Source organism: Notothenia rossii (genome assembly GCF_949606895.1).
Source record: "Notothenia rossii genome assembly, chromosome: 9".
NCBI lineage: Eukaryota > Metazoa > Chordata > Actinopteri > Perciformes > Nototheniidae > Notothenia > Notothenia rossii.
This window is the reverse complement of record NC_136907.1, coordinates 9,004,686-9,027,537: the sequence shown is the minus strand read 5'-3', so window position 1 is coordinate 9,027,537 and position 22,852 is coordinate 9,004,686. Positions and strand designations below refer to the sequence as shown.

General features: G+C 40.7%; 2 protein-coding genes across 4 annotated transcripts in view; one reads left to right on the top strand and one right to left on the bottom strand.

Annotated features, from left to right (window-relative positions):
* Positions 1–11,193, top strand: part of mtus2a (microtubule associated tumor suppressor candidate 2a) — a 44,648-nt gene extending 33,455 nt beyond the window's left edge. For 2 of the 3 annotated variants that reach the window (XM_079651544.1, XM_079651542.1), the window contains exons 6-16: positions 3,899–3,997; positions 6,279–6,466; positions 6,541–6,666; positions 7,989–8,055; positions 8,405–8,619; positions 8,706–8,811; positions 9,007–9,080; positions 9,160–9,258; positions 9,359–9,478; positions 9,562–9,662; positions 10,667–11,193. In XM_079651544.1, coding sequence (XP_079507670.1) covers positions 3,899–3,997; positions 6,279–6,466; positions 6,541–6,666; positions 7,989–8,055; positions 8,405–8,619; positions 8,706–8,811; positions 9,007–9,080; positions 9,160–9,258; positions 9,359–9,478; positions 9,562–9,662; positions 10,667–11,090 — 1,619 coding nt within the window. In that variant the 3' untranslated portion in view covers positions 11,091–11,193. The remainder of the gene's footprint in view (positions 1–3,898; positions 3,998–6,278; positions 6,467–6,540; positions 6,667–7,988; positions 8,056–8,404; positions 8,620–8,705; positions 8,812–9,006; positions 9,081–9,159; positions 9,259–9,358; positions 9,479–9,561; positions 9,663–10,666) is intronic. The other variant, XM_079651543.1, reaches the window with a different exon arrangement.
* A 4,279-nt stretch (positions 11,194–15,472) lies between these two features.
* stoml3b (stomatin (EPB72)-like 3b) lies at positions 15,473–20,758 on the bottom strand. The gene is made up of 7 exons (XM_079651170.1): positions 20,644–20,758; positions 18,087–18,190; positions 17,930–18,002; positions 17,616–17,698; positions 17,332–17,535; positions 16,399–16,533; positions 15,473–15,936 (listed from the first exon to the last, which is right to left on the bottom strand). Exons 1-7 carry the CDS (start codon positions 20,705–20,707, stop codon positions 15,748–15,750), a joined length of 852 nt encoding a protein of 283 aa, XP_079507296.1. The 5' UTR covers positions 20,708–20,758; the 3' UTR covers positions 15,473–15,747.
* Positions 20,759–22,852: the final 2,094 nt, after the last annotated feature.

The following is a 22,852-nucleotide window of genomic DNA, read 5'->3' as shown; positions in this document are numbered from 1 at the left end:
ATTCATGGAAATAAGTAGCAGCATTCTAAAGAGTAAGTGAACATATAAAGTGATGAGGTAGCAACAGGTGACAACATTTATATATTAATTAATTTAATTTAATTGTTTATTTGGCAGGGACAATGCACAGTAATGAACACTTAAAACATTCAAATGTGTCAAGCGTAGCAGTGCCAGATTTAGCTTTGAGCTCATTTCCATCCGCAGTCCCTCACATAAAAACATTTAAGAAAATTACATTTTACAAACATAGCAAAAACAAAATACATGATATGCAAAAAGTGCAAAAGAGCATGAGCAGCATACACAAGTATTTACCACATGGCAGTACAAGCAGCTACGACATATAAAGTGCAAGGAAAGATAAGAGGAGATACCCCTGAGTTAAAGTGCATTTAGCGGTGAGTGCACGTGTGTTTGTTTCTCAACCATTAGTTGACCTTTAAAGCTATTGAGAGTGGGACAATCCCGTATCTCAGTTGGGAGGCTATTCCACAATGAGCTGCCTTTAATGGAGAGGACATTTTGTCCAAAGGTGGTCCGTCTATGGTTTGTCTGGTTTCTGACCTAGTGCAGCGTCCAGTTTGTTTTTGTTGATGAATTCCCCTAAGGGAGGGGCAGTCCATGTAAACATTTATTAAAAAACACATACTTTTAAAAGATTTTTAAATTGTCAAAACTCAAGAAAATTGTGTTTTTCAAGGATGGTACAGCGGTGGTATGAATTTGGCTTTCTGTCATGTATGGTGTTTAAAAATGTAAAAGTGTATATTGCAAGTCATCTGTTCAACAGTAGGGTAATAGTCTGAGTGTAGTGGAGTTTCGGCAGTACAACCCAACGATTAATTGTAAAACATTATGACGTATATATACTGTGGGGTATACATTTCACTATTTATCACTATATATGTGTGTGGTAATAGACCTTTGAAGCAGAATAAAGATAGATTCTTGGTTCAAATAATGCCATAGTTTGTTTGTTAAACATTTTCTACACTGTTAGATTTTGTCACCATAGTTTTTACATAAATGAATACCAAGTTCATGCAGGAACAATGAAATGTAATCATACAGGGGACTTGCAGGGAACTCACCCCTTTATGCAAATACTATCTGAGAGAGAGAGAGCATTTCCCACCAGCAACAGATTGTGTCCTTTTGTCACATGCTGTTTTCACATATGTGGTAAACTATTTAATATCCAGCAAACCATACATGATGTATTATGTATGTACTGGTATTCAGACGCAGAGGAATATTCATTTATAATAAATCATAGTCTCCAAAAAGTAAATATTAAACATTATGTTTTATTTTTGGTACTTGGAAAACAAAGAAAAACTTGCTTAGTTAATGTTAAAAATACAAATGTTAAATATCTGCATAGTGAGAAATCCATGGCAGAAGAGGCATTCAGTGTTCTTCCTGCAAATAAAAACCTTTATTTTCCCGCCCTTTTCTGCCTCAATATACAGTGTAGTACCTAACTGAGCACAAGCCCCTGCTTTTGGGGGGTTGTTGAAGGTCATTTTGGGAAATGTTTCAAGGCACTAACCTAACATGTTAACACTTGACTTCACTTACAAGATCACTTTTAGAATCTGTTGAACTGCATTAGATACATGAAATTGTGGAATTGACTTTCATTTTGTATTTAGGCCATTTAGAAGAAGAAGTACCATTAAACACGAGCACTACACATTAACCAGATTATACCCACAGTCAATAATGTTGCTGTTAATTCATTTGTATGATCTTGTGGCGTCACAACTGTCCTGGTAGACGATGGCGACACATTCTGCTCGAGGAGGCGCACAGGCAGTGATGCTTTTCACACATATGGATTCTTCACACATGGAAATGAACACCAGAGGCCCTGTAGTATCACACTTCTCTCACTCACAGTTATCTCACGTCTTTAAACTTGTATAGCAGCTTATTGAATAAAAGACACAGAACTCTGCTTTATGCTGCGGTGTGAGCTGAATACATCGAAAACAAACAGAACGAAATGGATTCTAGACTGCAGAACAGTGTGAAGATCATTCTTGTGATGTTCTCGACGTGTTTCCCACGCTGGGTATGCAGACAGAGTAGAGAACATCTCTCTCACATTGTGTATCCGTAGGCCCGAGCTGACATTAAATGTGCTGTAAATTATTGATGGAGAAATACATGAGGAGTCCCTGTCAACCTGCAAGTCGTGCACAGACACTACTTTGATATTTTCTTTATATTCCATTGTTGTTTGTCTTTCTCAATACAGCACAATCTCACACAGTTTGTTAGACAAGTGCACACATGTCTATCAGTTGACAGAAACGTGTGTCCTGTTGAATACTGTTTATTCTTTGTTTGCAAAGGGCATAATAAATTAAGAACAAACGGCACATGTTTAGCCAGATATTGGGGCGAAGCAACAGGATTGGGGGAAGGGGGGTTAGAGTGCCATGCTTGTTCTATAAGTCTTGTTTTATTAATCAGCCCTTAAAGGTGGGGTTGGTAATTCTGGAGAAACCAGCTCGAGGGCGCTCGAATTTGAAAATACACAACCGGAAAAAATCTGACACTTCCTTACAGAGCCCCTCCTCCAACACACACGAACGCGCACATGACCAATGAGGGCACGAGATAAGTTTGTGCACAGATGGAAGTCTGAAAGGCAGGTAGGCCATCCAGTTATTTTAGCCGGGCCGGCTCAGATGATTGGTCGTGCTTTTTACAGTACTACGGCTTCCACAGATGATATTTCTTTATGGATTTTTTGTCAAAGCACTTCAGATATTCATTGCTATCGGGATGTTAAGAGCATTCCATGGAATATAACAAAAAGTGTATCTCCAGCCGGTTTCTCAAACTTACCTACCCCACCTTTAACAAACTACCGTATGTTGTTTACATCAGTACTGCTGAGATAATTGTTACAAATAGATAGGAAAATATTGTTAATTCACATTTGGTTACTGTAACAGACTAACGTTTTAGAGTGGCTGGAAGTCATGTTAATTTATGTTTTGTTTACCCCAGCTTCAAATCTTTGTACTCACTCCCAAGTACAAATTGTCCAAAAACATAATGGAGAAGTGTTTGTTTTAAGTACGCTACCAATTCAAGAAAACGTTTGAGACAGTTGACACTTGCTGGGTTTTAGTAACAGTATGGTGGCATAGGAGTACTTTTGGGGTTTAGGTGGCAGAAATTAGTCACACTCAGAGCCACGTTAGCAAGACCACAGTAACACATGCACAGTAAAGAGTGAAGACACACACACTGAAACACAGTCTATGCAGGCCTAAAGTATATCTCAAGGGTTATTTGGGGATTTGTTCAGGATCAGAGGCTTCTCTCCCATTATAGGTCTAATTAGTTCCTTTTCAAGGCCTCTCTCCTTCTCTCATCTCTGCTTCACAACAGATTCCCTGCTAACCTTCTAAAACCTCCTTTCTTTATTCACTATCATCTGCTTCTCTCTCCTGGGTAACACATTCCTTCAATTGCAGGTATTTTCACTACTCCCACACACCCCACCCTCTCTGTCTTTCCTGCAAAGTGTATAATGTCATAGAGAGCAGGGATGTGATGGGCACACATCTTCCCCAGTATGCTCAACTTCTCTTTGACCCAGAGACCCGGGGGACATAGTTATACCACGCAGCAGGGGGGGAAGATAGCTGAATATGAAAGCAGGAGAGTAACAGAAAGATTGGGAAAAGTTAGGAGAGGGGAAAAAGCAGCAAAATAAACTGAAAAGAGAGCAAGGAGTCGGCGGGGTATGATGGCTGGTTTGCTGCATTTTGTGTCGGTGGAAGTTTGATTGACAACATGTTAAATGTAAGGTAGCGTTTTAAGATGTCACTGCTGTATTTACGTTGCCGTCTGTTCTGGCTTTGATTGACAGTTGTCAGGAAGGAGTTTCAGCGGAGTTCAGAGGTCACTCGTTCTCTCCCCTCCTCCCCAAAGAGGCTGGCGGTGGTTCCTCCCAAACCTCAGTCCCCGGGTGAGTCTTTAAGGAATACATATCAAACAAAATGCACACACATGCGTCTTATCCTGTTCTTCCAGTCCACCTGTCCATCTTCCCAAGCCTTTCCTGAAGCCACACCCAGAAGCAGCTTGCATCCATTTCAAATGTCTTTACTTTAGTCCATGCAGTCTGCACCTTTATTCCTCTTGGCTCGGCAGTGGTAAAATCAATTTCTTACAGGATTGTAGAGGGCCTCCCCATCTTTCCTTGAAGAGTTGAAACACATCTCCTCAGGCGTCACCTCTCTCTTTTCTCTCAAGCTGTTACTTTTCACTCTTCTTTGCTGCATCTTTTGCTGGACCTTTTTTCCTCCCACACAAACATAAAAACATTGTATTCCTTATGACTCTCAGCACTGTGTTTTTTACTGTTGTTTAGGAAGATTTGATAGGGATTGAAAGTGAAATTGACACTCTTTCTTGAAGCTAATCTGGACAGTGTATAACCCTGAATAACCCTGTAACCACACCCTGCAGGAACAGACACATCTACTCACACACACACACACACACACACACACACACACACACACACACACACACACACACACACACACACACACACACACACACACACACACACACACACACACACACACACACACACACACACTGCTCTCTCCACCACACAAGGACTGCCATCGCCTTTTCCCATTGTTTCTCGCATCATTAATACTCCTTCATCAAACCGTCTGTTATCTGCATGCTGCCCTCGCACTCAGTCACAAACACTCATTTAGTATTCACTCAACTCTCCCTAACCTTTCAGGTAGAACATACAGATCTGTGTGTGTGTGTGTGTGTGTGTGTGTGTGTGTGTGTGTGTGTGTGTGTGTGTGTGTGTGTGTGTGTGTGTGTGTGTGTGTGTGTGTGTGTGTGTGTGTGTGTGTGTGTGTGTGTGTGTGTGTGTGTGTGTGTGTGTGTGTGTGTGTGTGTGTGTGTGTGTGTGTGTGTGTGTGTGTGTGTGTGTGTGTGTGTGTGTGTGTGTTATTGAAACAGTTGCTTATAGTAGGAGTTGAGCACATTAAAAAACAGCAAGCCTGGTTTTATGACAATGCATCTTTTTTATGTCTTTTCGTGGTTATGATTTTTTTTTGCAAAATGCTCACATTTTTTGTTTTACCGTCACGCATGTACTTGCAAGTATGTGTATTTTAAGCTCTTCTCTTTTCTATAAATATGGCTTTAAACACCCAACATACCTTCAGGTATACCAACATACCCCCATTTATTACTCAATTCTTTGTCTCTCCACTCACCCGTTGCCCATAGCGCTCCTCCCATATTATCCCCCCACCCGTTGCCCATAGCGCTCCTCCCATAGTATCCCCCCACCCGTTGCCTATAGCGCTCCTCCCATAGTATCCCCCCACCTCTCCCTCTAAGCGATCTTTCACTCATTACCTGGGACCCTGCACCCCAAGCGCAGCCTCACGTTGTCATGGAGACCACGCCTCATGCTTCAATAGGCCTGAACGATACGGTTCAGGCAGGTGATGCTGAGCTGCAGAGGTTCTGATATTGTGTGTGCAGACACTCTCACACACACAGGCTCGTTTTCAGTCTGTGTGAACAAACAGACGGTACATTTTGAAATCATTTCCTCTACCCGGGTGAAGCTCTGTATCTCCGCAGGCTATAGTATGTGCTCACACTACAAGACAAGGTGACTCGCACAGAGGTGAATAGGCCCGCCTGTATGTCAACTGCAGCTTAATGGTGGGGCCTCCTCCGAAGGAAAATGGCTTTAACGTGTTTGTGTTTGACTAGCCTTTAAATGACCTCCATCATTAAGGGCCTTTACTTATATGTGCTAATGTTTTTCTACAATTACACACAAATAGTGCAACATTGCATGTATATAATGAACAGTGTCTATACATTATTACACGCCGCAGCTCAATCATCGCTTGATAATGATCGCATTCATGGCAAGAGTAGGTGGTCCATCATGAGGAACAGCAGACTGAGAATTACCCCAAAGGCTTGCTCTGTAGAAAAGATTCAATTAACCTGCTATCATTTATCATGTGAGAACAGTCATTAGCAATAGGTCAGGTCAAATGTCCTCTGATTTAATGCCCATCAATTGAATTATTAGATGCTGGTTAGATTTTAGAATTAGAACATGACTAATTCATGACATATGGGAGATATATTATCTGATTTGAATAGAAAAACAATCCCAACATGCTCTTGCAGACAGATTTCTTACTTCATTCAATTTTCTATGTTTGTTTTTTCCCTCCCCACAGTCCAGTCTGGGCAGCGGCCCGCAGCAGCCGTGCGGGGGTCAGCTCCCCCGGGGTCCCCTCTCCGCGTGGCCCCCCTCAGGCCGCAGCAGGAACAGCAGGAGAGCCTGCAGAGAGAGAAAGAGGAGGCTCAACAGAAAGAGAGAGAAAGACAAGCAGAGGAGAGAGAAAAAGAAAAGGAAAGGGAGGAGGTCAGTAACTGAGAACTTGTGAAACTCCGCTTGGCGTTTGCAGCGTTGCATTCTACTTTATTATTTTTGTTCAGGTTCAGAGGCTGCAGGGACGCTGTGCGCAGCAGGAGAAGCAGCTGGGAGCTCTGAGAGAAGAACTGAAGAAGACTTCCTTGGGTCTAGAAGCCTTCATCATCACCACTCAGCATTACTGCCTCAAGGTACCTGCAATGTTTTGAAATCACATCTTTTATTAAATTATTTATTGGCCTAAAATGGCAAATTACTCCTTAGTGAGAAGTAGATATCATAATCACCATAATAATGTTTCTATTTCGCTTAAAATCGAACCTCTTAATTACCTGGTCTGAATGTGACTCTGTTAACTATGTAGATTAGTGCCTAAACCTTTCGTCTTCCTCAGAGCGGATCACAGGAAACACATACTCAAACATACATGAACACATGCAGTATTTAACATGAGGTCAGTTGAGATTCACAGCAGGGTCCACGAGCAGCACTATGAAGTAGAATGACTGTGGGAAGGGTCCTCCAGAGTTCAGTGTGTCACTGAGCTGGTTTCATCCAGCTTTATGTGTCTAATGGAAGGATTACGCCTCTAAGGTGTGATAACTGTAATACTGCTTCCAGACAGCCCAACGACTGTCTGCCTTTTTTATGGTCATTGTCTGGTTGATGCAACCACCAGCCCACAATGCAGATTCATATGAGGCAGGATTGGTTGAAGTGCAGGTCTGTGTAGGTTTGAGCTCCCTCTGCTGGTATTCCTCAGACTCAACAGCTACTGTATGGCCTTAGACGACAGAAGGCAGTATATGCACGAGTTTATTTATTTTAATCACTGACTTTCTGTTCTCTCTCCTCACTGCAGGAACACCTGATCTGCTCTGCTCAGGTGTTCCTGATCTCCACTGATTACTAGTACAAAAGGAAGGAGCTGTCTTTCTGTTGCCTGAAACTGCAGCAGTCATTTCCACTTAATTTAGGATTTCGCTGTTTATTTAGTCATGTCTTTTTGTATGGAGGATCTGGGATATGCTATGGCCACAGCATAAAAACAACATTTGTGCCTTAGGTTGTGACCTGCAAAAATGTATTTAAAATGCAAAACCTGATGAGAGTTTACAACAATAAGATTGTTCTGACATTATTTAATTCAACTCAGATGACACAAGTCTGTCCGGCCAAAAAGAACAAAAGGATGGCGGAAGCCTGGGCTGTAGGACACAGAACGCCCCCCCCCCACAAACTAAAAGGAAATTGCATAACAAAAAGACATTACACAATAAAAATCCAAAACTAAGGCTAAATGACTTCAGTGTCAGGCAACAGAGAGACAGCTCCTTCTCCTCCAGCCTTTCTTTTTTTAAACTGGGGAAAATTGGAGATCAGGAACACCTGTGCAGTGAGGAGAGAGAGAGAGAGAGAGAGAACAAAAAGGGGGGAACAACAGCATCCACTCTCCAGAATTAATTGCATAGATGGTACACTTTGCGAACATGTTGTATATCCTTTTTTTCAGAATAAAACCACAAAAGAAAATCAAAGAAAATTGTCCTTGGAAATGAAAATGATCCGAGAGGAAATGGGTGAGTGAAAAGAAAACCAACATTTAACTAAATAAATGAGAACCACACAGGTGTTTCCAATATCACTAACACCAGGGGATTTGTTTTGACAAAGTTTGAAAGACTACCAATTGAATTCTGCTTTGTTTATTCTAAAGAGATTTATAAATGATATGGCTACCATCAATAAAATATAAATTAGGTTAACATCATGTTGATTCTTGTATTTTAATCTTGTTAAATCCCACATTTTAAATGAAAGTGACATTACCTTGTTTAGTAGTAGTAGTCAGTTGTGTACCGTTGAAGTGCTTCATTCGGCCCTCTCTCATAAGAAAACATCATTAGAGATTCTCTGCTTCCTACACAGCGTCCAACTCAGCGCGCTGGGAGAGACTCCACCGGGAGAAGACGGCACTGGAGGAGGCGTTTGAGCGAGAGCTGACTGAGCTGCAGCTGCAGCAGGAGGCCGAGCTCGCCGCCGTGGAGGAGGGGCTCAGGAAGGGTCACTCAGCTGAGGCCGAACACCTGAAGGAGGAGCATCGCTCGGAGATGGAGGAGCTGAGGACTCAGCAACAAGAACAGGTGACAGAAAGAAAGGCATCACGGGGGAGACTTTTCTTTTACCCTTGACGTGAAATCTGATCAGTGAGTGTACGTGTGTGTTTTAGGTGGAGGAAATAACTGTCAACCACCAGGCAGCTGTTCAAGAGCTCAGAGACATGCATAACATCACCATGGCAACGCTGCACGAGGAGCACGCCCGCACCATGAGAGGTGAGATTTTAGAGCCCGTTTAAACAAAAATAATAATAATAATAATATTGAGAGCAAAATAAAGTGTAGTTAAGAATGAAGAGAGAATCACAAGATGGGGGAAGGAGGAAACAAAATAACTGCGTTTCTTTTCTGTAAAGGAGTGAGCATTGCTTGAAACGTTGAATCTCTTTTTATTATTCTGAATCTGTGCAGACTTAAGAAAAGCTCATGAGCAACAGAAGATGCTTCTAGAGGAGGATTTTGAGAAACTCCGGCTTGCTCTACAGGTTTGTTTGTCTGGGTTTTTCTTTTTTTGGTTGCTGTATTCTAGGCCGTGTTTGTTATTGTGTTTGGATGCTTTTTCAGGATCAAGTGGATACCCTCACATTTCAAAACGAAACTCTGAAGAACAAAGCCAAACGCTTTGAGGAAGCTTTGAGGAGGAGCACAGACGAACAGATAGTTGTGAGTTCACCACAGGCTTTGGGAAATTCAAAGGCACTGCAATACTTCTAAACACCATTTCATCTTTATCTTATTCCTGTGATTTGTTTGTCTGTTACAGGATGCTTTGGCTCCATACCAACACATTCAGCAAGACCTAAAGAGCTTAAAGGAGGTTGTGGAAATGAAGAACCAGCAGATCCACCAGCAAGAGAAAAAGATCTCGGACCTGGAGAAAGTGGTAGGCTCAGAAAACTCAACACACTCATGCGCATGGCGGTATAGTGAATGAAGATTACACTGTGGTTGTATTCTACTTTTGAGCAGGCCCAAAAGAACGTGTTCCTTGAGGAGAAGGTGCAGGTTCTACAGCAGCAGAACGAAGATCTCAAGGCTCGTATTGACAATAACCGAAGCGTCTCCCGGTGAGACACATTCTGACTCTTCATCCCATACATTTAGTCTGTCTCTTTTTAAAGGTCACCTACTATGCAAAATCCACTTGTTCACGTCTCTTCTACATCAACATGTGTCCCCTCTGTGTAAAGAGATTCTGAAAGTTTCAGGAAAAAAGATTAGCTCTCTTTTTGTCCTGATCCATTTCTATAAAAACCTGTCTGAAAATGAGTTGATCAGATTTTGGCCACTTTATGATGTCATAAGTGATTAGCCAATCACCAACCAAGGTAATCCCCCCACACAAACACACACACGCACCTTATCACCTGAATCTCTTCATAGAGCACCATTGTGTTCTTTTTAACCAAATATCTCTCAGAGGGTTGTGGGGAGGGGCTCCTTATTTTCATCTAAAGTAACAGACAGTGGCCGTTTCTCAATCTCGAGGAAACTGGCTTCCAAGCCAATATTTCAAGGATGCTACGTCATCGAGTGCCGCCGAAGGACTGTTCCAATCTCCAGTATACTTGGAATTCCACCGAGGCCACGTCCTTGGTTTGGGGGAAATGTTGAGGCTGCACATGGGTAGATTTCGCGTCCTTCAAATCCCCACAATGCTCTGCGCACTGACCAATTTCCCCAAATCTGTGGCGGAAAATGTAAGGCGGGGCCTCTCATATGACGCACACCTGCACACTTGCTAGCCTGTTCCACTCTTCGTTTTCCGAAAGCCAGGAAGGATTCTTGCCTTGCTTCGGAAGCAAGTGACTCGGAAGACATGTGCTACCAAGCAAGCATCCTCGCGATTGAGAAACGGCCAGAGAATCAGCACTTTTGAAACAGGGCTGAAACAGGGGGGTTTATGGGATGCAGCGATGATCTGTTTGGTGTTTCGAGCCAAACACTTCAGAGACATGTTTTGTATATATCTGAGACCTATAATATAGTGATGAAAAACAGTGTAATACCTTTTAATTTCCTTGCTCATGGGCTGAATTTGTTAACTTTCTCTGTGATGTTTTCCCTGCAGGCAACTGTCAGAGGAGAACGCTAACCTCCACGATTCGGTTGAGAAGGAGAGCACTGAGAAAAAGAGGCTTAGTCGCAACAACGACGAGCTTCTGTGGCGTCTGCACACCAGCCCCCTCATGTCCCCCGCCTCCTCCCCTCTGCACCGCTCCTTCTCCACCTCCCCGGTCCCCTCATCCTCTTTCTTTTCCTCCTCACCTGTCGCAGGTTGTGACTCTCCCACCCACTGCCACGGCTGTCAGCAGCAGGCTCAATACTGCTCCCCCTCCCACAGAGCCAATCAAAATCTCTCCCCTGGACCAGGGACACCCACTCACAGGGCAGCGACCAATCAGAATTACTCCCCTGGCCCGGCCACGCCCACACACAGAGTGTCACCCAATCGCTGTAACACAGCCACTTGTGTCGGCTCTTTTCAGAGATAAGCTCGCATGTCTGTATTTAATTTACATAATTTCTCTTTTATTTCCATGATGTTTGAATGTGAGTGAAATTTTATTAATTACATGTTGGAGAAAAACGAAGCAGCGTGGTCTCTTGTCGTCTCGTGACATTCTGGGCAAAGCCCGAAGAAGTTCTCGACAGCTGGTGTTGTCCATCAAGTGAAACACAACATTAACACACATAAATATTGAAAACTGATACATTCTCTGTCCCCAATGCCTGCTTGTATAGATCCAAAGTCTTGAAATGCAGACTGTACATACTGTATGATAGTGACACAGATCAACATGTAGTGAAACCTCCCTACACAGTCCCGTAAACACAGAAACAGTACAGATGGAAAGTAGCACACTCGTGCCACCAGAACACAACAATCTGATGTTTTAAACAATATACTCAATAGAAAATAAGCTATACTGTCATTGGGATAAGTTTCCCAAATGTTCCCCCCAACAAAGCGCCTTATACTCAGTCCTGCTATTTCACCGGCAGAGAACGACCAAGATTTGATTTCACAAAGGACTATAGGATAAAGAATTGGTCTGTAAAGCAATGATTTTCAGCCTCAAGGTGTATTTGACATCTTGATGTTAGTTCAACACTGATAGTTTTACTTGTGTGGGACGACCAAACCTGGAACCCCAGCCATTTTATCTGCTTTTTGCCAGGTCTTCCTACAGCGTCGTGTCACATGAGCTACTCTCTTTTGGGATCCCTCAGGTCAACTTGCAAAAACTACGTCTGCCGTTTTGTATTTACCTCAGCGGGAATGTGCAGTCTGTTTTGTCCGTGGCTCAACAGCACCAACAATTACAACTGAAACACATAGCTACCAGGGAGCTCAAAACGAAGGGAGGAAAAACTAACACAGGAATTGCTGTTTTAAATGTTGTTTAAAATGTGATGTTTATATCTTATTTATTTATTACATGTGTTTTGCTTAGGCAAGCATGTACTGTGAAGGTCTTCCAGTTTCAATGTGAAAATGATTATTGCTCTGTTTATTTATTAAGCTTGAGGTGTGGAGGAAACGAACAGTGTTTGTATCTGAAAATATCACCTATGGGACACAAGTGGAATATGTGATGTACCTGAGGAAGAAGGAGATGTACTAACTTGTTGTCATCACACATACATAGGTGGGACTGTCTTATGATGTCTATAAGCTATGTAGGTTAAACAAAACACAGGTTAACTCTCTGTTTACCTTTTTATGACTAGTGTGGCAAAGATTAGTGTCGCCCTTTCTCAACCTCTTCATAACCTCTACTGGTTTCTTTATCTCTATGACTCTTTTTATCTTTTGAGTATAAAGTTCAGGCTACACTGATATTTTTCAAGAAATATTGTTCAGGGAATTACTTTCTAAATTTAGATTAGAAATTATTTTATATAACTTCTCTACAGAACATTATAAACTCAATATCATTTTCCTCTTATATGAAATACTATAGAGAAACCAGCCTTTGGAATATTAAACAAATTATTTTATAGCAAACAGTTTGTCATAGCTGTCTCCTGTACATACTCTACTAACTCACGTACCCTCAGGGTCCTAATTACTCTTCTGGCTTTTGCATTCAGAACTGCAGTGTTACACAGTGTTATCTCAGTGATTTAATCGCACATGAACAAACAAATCTGTTCAGAACACAAATGAAACTGAGCCTGTAAATAAACAAGGCCAGTTTGTAGGGATTAGGGTAAATCTGTGTTGGCAGTCATGGCAACAATGCTAATTAGAGGATGGTTTAGGGTTTATCAGTTTTTTGGGTTAAGTTACAGGTTGGGTAAATGTAACCTTGCCAGCATGTAGAGAATGACGTTTATGTGTTGTGGATCTTTAATTGCTATACCAGCACTTTTGACGGCCGTGAAAACATATTTTTCATGGATCCTCAAGATTTTTTTGTATGACAAGTACACAGGTTTGAATACTCTTAAAACGAAAGAATGTCAATTACAGCATAAGATTTGAGAAAATCTCGATTGTCACTTATTTTATACCTACACTGATGATTTTTGAGAATGTCTTTGAATAACGATCAATTGTAAAAAAATATACCAGTCAGAGAGTCACTGTGTTTTCAAATGTTTTTAGAAATGCTGTTCTCCTACGTCATTGAAGGATTCTTAAGGGTCCTCTGAAAGGTAACGTCAAGCTCAACAAAGCTGCAAGAATGCAACAGAAGCTATTGTTTACAAGTGACAGGGTAAAGTCACAGATTTCTTATTAATTTAATATTTCAGCTTTGAATGATGATAACTAAACAAATAACTGGTATTGTAATGACCCTTCAATGTGTCCTGTGGACATTTCTGTCTCACTATGCGCTGAATGTCAAAAAATGTAATGACTGCATTTTATTCGAGTCAGTCATGTGATTTTATTTGATATAAGGACTCTCGCCCGACCACTATGTAGCAGCCATTTAATATGTAGCACTTGTAGAGCCTCCCCACAAGAAACATGGGTAATTTACCTTATCCATCAGGGATTAAAACGACCGTGTTTATGTTTAACTGCTGTCGTAGCAAATATTCCCATGGCTTGTCAACTTTCAGCACTACAAATTGAATTTATGGAGGTAAGCTATATAATTAACCTTTGTACATTTGGTCCAGAGACAACGTTTGCTGAATTAGTTTGTTTTGGCACTGATTGTATGTTTGAATGTAAATACATTTACGACATGAGTAGTGTCTTAGTGCACCAACGAAGTAATAGAAGCATGTTTTTTCTGTCTTTGCTGTTTCTTGTTCTCCCTTTCACTTCTTTTTACCTCTGCATCTGTGGTGTCAAAATGTAACCGTAGCGTAGGAGGCCGGGAGGACGGGGAATGAGATAGTTCAACATGTAATGTATACGAAGTGTGTTGATGCTTTGATTTCTACTTTTTGGGGAGAACACAGTATTAAAAGATATTCAAGAAAACCAAAATGATTTTTTTCTTTACCGTACAGATCAGTCGTGCTCTAAATTGTATTTCATTAGGTGTTATATGTATTCTGGATACAAGGGATTGTCCTAGTAAACAGCATACTGTAAATATTCAAGACAGGTCTAAAACACAAGCATGTACTTGGACAAAACTAATAGGTTTAGAGTTTGCTAGTGTTACCCTTATAGACATTGGATATGTGGCTATTTCGACTTTCACTAGCAGGAACCACGCCACAACAGTGTGATGTTTGTAAGTTTATGAAGTAACATGTGAATGATATGAGGGGGGTGAAGGGATGATCTGGGAGGACGAGCTATGGTCCGTGCAGTGGGAGACTCAGAGTGGGGGTTCTGTCTCCGGCATGATCTGCGTGGGCTGATTACGGGCCCCCAGACAATACCTGGAATTAAAATGTTAGTATATATAGTATATAAGTATGCACAGTTTAAATATAACTGTTGACGGGCAGAGGATGTTGGGATGAGGGATGTAGGGATGGAGGGATGTAGGGATGTAGGGATGTAGGGATGAGGGATGAAAGGATGAGGGATGGAGGGATGAGGGATGTAGGGATGAGGGATGTTGGGATGTAGGGATGAGGGATTTAGGGATGAGGGATGTTGGGATGAAGGGATGTAGGGATGAGGGATGTAGGGAGGGATGTAGGGATGAGGGATGTTGGGATGAAGGGACGAGGGATGTTGGGATGAGGGGTGGAGGGATGAGGGATGGAGGGATGAGGGATGTAGGGATGTAGGGATGAGGGGTGGAGGGATGGAGGGCTGTAGGGATGAGGGATGGAGGGATGAGGGATGGAGGGCTGTAGGGATGAGGGATGAGGGATGTAGGGATGAGGGGTGGAGGGATGGAGGGATGAGGTATGGAGAGATGGAGGGCTGTAGGGATGATGGATGTAGGGATAAGGGATGGAGGGCTGTAGGGATGAAGGGATGGAGGGATGTTGAGGGGAGGGAGGGAATAAGGGATGGATGGATGTATCGCTCGGTGTGAGTCGGAAGGGGAACTGTATGGGTAGAAGGGAGAGGGAGGGTGGGTTGAAAGGATGGAGACAAGCAGTGGCTGGAAGTTTTGCCGGATATAAATAGGGGTGGCCGTGGTTCAAGGCAGAGTTTTAGGCGTGGCCGTGCTCCTGAACCTATGTTAACAATTTAACCTCATTTCTTTTTAAAAAAACACAGATAAAATGATTTTCTTATATTTCTCACACATTCTAAAGTTAACTAAAATATGCTGTTGGAAAGCAAAAAGTATAACATAAAGTAGACTAATATCGCAGACATCATATCAGGGATTTAAGATGTAAGCATTTTGATTGTGAATAAAGCCTCAACTGTAAGTTTGAAGTATATTCCATGTAGTCAGTATCAAAATATGCAATTGACCAACACAACATCATATAATATGAATCAGACACATTTATTATAGTTTAAGCAACACACATCGTTTTCAGAATACATTTAGTCAATAACATGTCAACTTTTTTCAGACAACTCTGACATTTATAAAAAAGTTACTAGGCCATGCCTGATCACAGCTTGACTATTTAAACCACAAAGGTTTTTTTATGATGAGTCTGAATAAAATGTCAACCATGCATAAATAGCCATTTCTATACTGACTGTTTATTTTACAAAGAGTGTCACATGTTTAAGAGGTTGGGCAAACTGAGGTGTCACTTTCGCAGGAAGGGAGTCAACATATCCATGGGCAGGGGGAAGATGATGGTGGAGTTCTTCTCTGCTGCGATGGTGTTGAGAGTCTGCAGGTAGCGGAGCTGCAGGCCTGACGGAGACTCTGAGATCACCAGGGACGCCTCCTTCAGGGCCCGGGACGCATTCATCTCACCCTCTGCTGCGATCACCTGGACGTTGATCAAGTAAGAGAGATTAGTATGGCATTTAAATGAACTATCCTTAAAGGTCATCTATTGTAGAGTTTTTCATCAATATATTATAGGTCTTATATTATATTATTCAGGTGAAAAGGGGGGGTTACCTTGGTTGGTGATTGGCTAATGGTTACACAAGCCAAAAAATCGTTATGACATCATAAAGTGGACAAAATCTGATCAGCTCATTTTCAGACAGGTTTTTATAGAAATGGATCAGGACAAGAAGAGAGAGAATCTTTTTTCCTAAAACTTTCAGAATGTCTTAATGCAGAGGGGATACATGTTGATGTATAAGAGACATGAACAAGTGGATTTTGCATAATAGGTGACCTTTAAAGCGAAAACCTAAAATATAATAATACAACATAATGCACATTGGGTTTTACAGGGAATCATATAAAACTGGCTATGTGTCGTGCGATGTGACCCGACCTTAGCTCTGGCCTCTCGTGTAGCCTCTGCTTCTGCTGCCATGGCTCTCTGCAGCTGATGGGGCAGCTTCACGTCTTTAATCTCCACGCGCTCCACCTTGATGCCCCAGTCGTCTGTGGCTTCATCCAAATTGGCCTGAAAAACACAGACAGAGCTCAAAACTGCAGCTTACAATGGAATTGATTTAGTGATTTTTCCATACTGTCCAAAAAATTAAACAAAGAGCTTTCCATCAGAGATGAATAATCAAGGAAAATTAGCTGAAGAAATGTCTCTCACAATTGTGCCCTCCTTAGAGAGATCAGAGGTGGGAAGTAGTGGAGTACATTACTCTACTTAAGTACATTTTTCTGGTATCAGTACTTTACTCCACCACTTATTTTTCTGACGACTTTTTACTTTTACTTCTTACATTTTGAACACAAATACCTGTACTTTCTACTTCTTACATTTTCAAAACAGGTTTGTTACAGGTTTTAATCTGTGTTTGGTGGCGTGATCATTATTATTTAGAGTCATTGCGTGACTATTGATTTGAACACGATCCGTGTATCCATCATTTCCTGGTCTTCTCTAAAGAAGAGGGACCAATGAAAACGTTGTCATGTTGCCGTTGTTCAGCATGGAAACATTCATTAACTAACAATGACATTATTGTTCTCTTAATATAAAGGGAGGTCAGGTACTCTTTAAAACAGCTGCTAGTTATGGGTACTTTTTACTGAAGTAGATTTCAAAGCCCATACTTCTTTACTTTTACTTGGGTAAAGAAGTTTAGTCAGTAAGAAGTTGAGTATTTTTAATCACGAGTATCTGTACTTCTACTTGAGTAAAGGATGTGTGTACTTGTGCCATCTCTGAGAGAGATACAGCAAAAACAAATGAAAACACTTTGTTCAGTCCACATTATGATTTCTGGAGAGTTTCCTGTACCTGCATGCTGTGAGCGATGCCCTCACGGTCGGACAGGAGCTCAGCCAGATTCTTAGTCCCCAGGACATTTCTGAGGGTGGTTTGAGCCAGCAGACGGGTGGCGAAGTCAGCATTAGCAACGTTGGCCACAGAGGCGATGGGGTCACTGACCCGGAAGTACACTACTCCGTCCACAGATACTGTAACCGAGTCCTTGGTCAGGATCTAGAGCGGGGAAACATGACATGTTTTTAAGCCTGAAGATTTGAAATATTGAATTTGTTTTTCAATGTGCCAAACCCTACCTCTTGTGGTGGGATGTCAAATGAAACTGTTCGCAAATCCACTTTCACAATGTCATCAGTGCACGGCAAAATAAAGAAAACCCCTGTAAAAAAAAACATCAATTTACTATTTTGCATCAATATGAAATGTAACCCTTATTTATTTATTTTTTTTATAATTATTAAAAAAAAAAAAGAGGTTGTCAAAAGTCCCTACAGGTTCAAACAAACATGGCTCTCGGTTACATTGGCTAATAATATATTTGATACAATTAACAGATTCTTTTTTTTAGCCAAAAAGAAATAATTCACATTTAAATTGTAAGTTTTCCTACCTGGTCCCTTAGCCTTCTTGTCTGGGATACGGCCCAGTCTGAAGATGACAGCGCGCTCATACTCCTTGACAATCTGCAAAAACACCAGCAGGGACAGCACAGCGTTAGCAGTTCACACTTGAAAGGCAACAACGTTAATTTACAGTAGCTTACTCACCTTCAGGCAAAACCAGATGGTGAAGGGACTGAGGAGTATTGTGAAAAAGCCAGAGAGAATGACCAGGAACCAACCAATGCATCCCAAAGATCCTGTCCGTTCAGCTATAGAGAGAAAGGGACAGTGTGTGTTGACACAACTGTGAAAACCCCAAAAACAAACATGAAATGAAAATAAAGGAAATGCAAATTTAGAGAACTGAACAGGCTTGTGTCAAGAAAGAGAAGGATGAAGGGGCGACTGTGGCTGCGAGGGAGTGCGGACGTTTTTCAACCAGAAGGTTGTGGGTTCAATCCCAGTCCGTACAGTACAGTCAACATGTTGATGTATACTTGAGCAAGATACTTAACCCTGAGTTGCCCCCGATGGCATGGCCAACGGTGTGTGAATGTGTGTGAATGTTAGTTCCTAGAGTAAGGTACACTGCTCTGTATGAATGGGTGTGAATGGGTGAATGACATGTAGTATGTAAAGACTGGATAAAGCGCTATATGAATACAGTCCATTTACCATGAAGGAATATGGAGAGTGGATATATCAACATCTGCCTTAAAAATCCAAGTTTGAAATCACGTGGAAGTGTTGTGTTTTGATAAGGAAAGCGTTTACCCCTTAGCTAATGACACAACATTCTGCAAACTATTATATCTGTATTGCACTCAAACCCCTCATAGTTTTAACCACCATTAATGGATCCGTTTTCAAGATCTTACACTGATGGACGAGGTTTACATACAGAGGAACTCTCACACAAAGAGTGCAATCAGTGAAATGTTTACCAGTGAAACCTGATCATGGGGTAGTGCTTCTGTAATAAAGGAGGGAAAGGTCTGTACCACTTCCTAGTTTCCAGCTATTTGTGTAGTCGGTACCACTTTACAATAAGAGTACTCTTATAAAGGCTTTACGAATAGTTTGCCAATAATTTATTAATTAGGTTGTGAACACTTTATAAATCCTTAATAAGCTTTTATAAGACATGAGATAAACAGGGCAACTGTGACCGGTTGCTTGCCAAATAGTGAGCCCACATTTATCTGTACTGCTAAGCCAAATTATAAATGGTAGTAACTCTTTAATAAATGGTCATAAAGAGAAGCCAAGAAACATCTAGATGGAAGGGGGGGAATCAACTCAGTGAACAACAGATACCAAGGATGCTGGCTGATGAAGAAGACGAAGTAAGCTAGGTAGCCAATATAAGGCTTAGTCATCTCATGCCAAATAGTGAGCCTGTGTTGATGTTTATGTTAGAACTGGTTCTTAAGGATTAATAAAGTGTTTACAACCTAATTAATAACCGAATTAGAAACCCTTTATGAATCCTTTATAAGGGTAGTCTTATTGTAAAGTGGTACAGTTTAGTCTTTATCTGAGAACAATTAAATTATACATAGAATCCCTCATGGTCACATGGTTAACCTCATGTTTTTAGACACAACAGCTTTCATTTGGACATAGTCACACAGAGTCAAATATGTCTCTATGGTCCATACGTCAGCACATCAAAGTCAGAAATGGCTGATTATATTCTAATCAGTATGCATTCCTGGCCAGCTTCATGGTTGTCCGTCTAGTTTTCATTTCCTGACATTGTTGTGTGTACCATTTACTGTAACTGTCCTTTTAGGTCAAACCACAGGAAATTCAGTTTTCTGTGATAGAACTAAAGGAAATGTTGCAAGCATTAGGGCGCGTTAGAGAGCATTGCAATGCATTTAGACTGATCCACATGATCGATCGTAATGTGGTATTTGGTGAAAAGTAACTTATGATGATTGCTGCAATATAATGATAACTTTCACTGTGGCAATCCTCACAATGTGTTTTGATGGAAGACATTTTAATTGGAATTATACACAAATGATTTATCCGTCACCTCAGTGAAAGAGGTTGAAGTGTACACAGCACTCTATGTAACCCGATCCCGTCAAACTGGTTGTTGATAATAGAGACTTGGAAAATGATTATGCTGGAAGATGATATGATGTGAAAGGAGCCATTATCAGCCACACAACTGATGGGCATTACACAGAAGCCAACTGCGTGACATGACAGCTCTTGCCTGACTTCACATATGGCTACACACACACACACACACACACACACACACACACACACACACACACACACACACACACACACACACACACACCCCACACCCCCCCCCCCACACACACACACACACACACACACAATTGAAGGGTAGCACACATAAACACTCAGTCACATGCTTTTGTAACTCTTATCTTGGTGACATGTGATTTATGTTGCTATGACGATGGAGTTCTACTTTGCCCCTGCCTCGCACAGGTGAGCTCCAATGTATGCATCGCACATACAATACACTGCTGCTTACATAGCTAACAATATAATGACAATGTGCATTCAACTCATGCTTCAGGGAAAGGCAAACTACCCCTTTGTTGATTTAAGCCTTAAACAAGTCTGGTTTTGGTTTTGGTTTTGGTTCACTTAAAAATGTATAATTAAACACAAGTGTGAAACATTTAAGCTCAGAAGAAAAGACAGTAAAAGAAAATCTGGTTTATCTTACATATTAAATCTTCTTTGCTCACTCCGCGTCTCTTCTGGCTTTCCACTTGGCCCTCCATTTCCATGTGTTGTTTCAGAGTGAGAGGGGAAGTGTGTAGAGAGGGTTTGTTGAAGTGGGTCGGTTCAAGTGGGAGTCACCCAACCTTTTAAAGCTGTAATGCTGCTTTGCAATCCAGCTCAGAGGTGTGGCTCTGACATCAGCTTGACCATCACAAGTTAATTATCATGTAGTTAATACACAACCGGATAATCTCAGTGTTTGTTTATTATATTTAGCGAGGTTTTCATGACAGAAATACATCCTTTTTAGTTAAGAGGTTAGGTTAAACACTAATAATATGGATAATAATTATAGTTACTTATGTGCTAAGAGGTTTCCCCATTGTTACTTTGCTTAACCTACCACTCGCAACCAAATCACACATTGCTAAATAAATGTTGAAATGCTATACTTTCCTAATTTTAATTCCTACTAGAATGAGGAACTGCTTAAACACTATGACTTTGTGGATATATGTTGATCTCAGTTTACTCTAAACTGTATTTGATAGATTTATTTCTGTAGGCTATGTCTTTTGTACAGTGCTATTCACACTGCACAGTGTTATCTTAAAACTATTTCTTCGTGTGGATTGAGATTTAAAATGTTGTCAGCTTTCTGTCTCTTCAAAGATGTTAATTATTTATTGAAAATTCATTATGTCTTTTGAATAAGCTGGCTTAAGGGAGGCCATCATTTGCTGATTGTAAAGAACAAAATATGTAATACACTTGCCGTAGTCCATGGGAACGTGTGAAGGACCTGATAGTCAAATAATTGTAGCATTTCTAAGTGAAATTAAAGTTTCATTTATTATAGGAGCTTTAAGAAAATAAATATGTTTCCATTATCCATAATGAATAAAAGGCTGTCATTTAACAGGTTTAGTAAGGAAGACGACAGTGGTCAAAGTTTGAATTGAATGGAACATATTTGAGTAATGGAAAATGGAATTTTCTCAAAGGACATCCCATGACTTGGTTTGTTGAAGTGGGTCGGATCAAGTGGGAGTCACCCAACCTTTTAAAGCTGTAATGCTGCTTTAGAATCCAGCTCAGAGGTGTGGCACTGACATCAGCTTGACCATCACAAGTTAATTATCATGTAGTTAATACACAACCGGATAATCTCAGTGTTTGTTTATTATATTAAGTGAGGTTTTCATGACAGAAATACATCCTTTTTAGTTAAGAGGTTAGGTTAAATACTAATAATATGGAACATAATTATAGTTACTTATGTGCTAAGAGGTTTCCCCATTGTTACTTTGCTTAACCTACCACTCGCAACCAAATCACACATTGCTAAATAAATGTTGAAATGCTATACTTTCCTAATTTTACTTCCTACTAGAATGATGAACTGCTTAAACACTATGACTTTGTGGATATATTTTGATCTCAGTTTACTCTAAATTGTATTTGATAGATTTATTTCTGTATTTCTTTTGTACAGTGCTATTCACACTGCACAGTGTTATCTTAAAAGTATTTCTTCGTGTGGATTGAGATTTAAAATGTTGTCAGCTTTCTGTCTCTTCAAAGATGTTAATTATTTATTGAAAATTCATTATGTCTTTTGAATAAGCTGGCTTAAGGGAGGCCATCATTGGCTGATTGTAAAGAACAAAATATGTAATACACTTGCCGTAGTCCATGGGAACGTGTGAAGGACCTGATAGTCAAATAATTGTAGCATTTCTAAGTGAAATTAAAGTTTCATTTATTATAGGAGCTTTAAGAAAATAAATATGTTTCCATTATCCATAATGAATAAAAGGCTGTCATTTAACAGGTTTAGTAAGGAGAACGACAGTGGCCAAAGTTTGAATTGAATGGAACATATTTGAGTAATGGAAAATGGAATTTTCTCAAAGGACATCCCATGACTTGGAGTTAGGTCTCATGACTAATGACATCATGTGTATTGTGTAATACTACGGATGCTCCTGAAGCCATGCGTAGAGTCCTACAGTAAGTGGACTTTACGTAGGCTGTAAAACCGTAACGTTTATAATACTCATTCAAAAAGATTTATGAAAATAAATCAAAGAAGGTAACCTTCTCTACAGTTTCAATTATCCGCCTGTTTTTGAAGCTGTATTTGGTTATATTTAACAAGTATACAGTTGATTGAGTCTTTCTTTGTCAATGAATGTATATTTCAGACC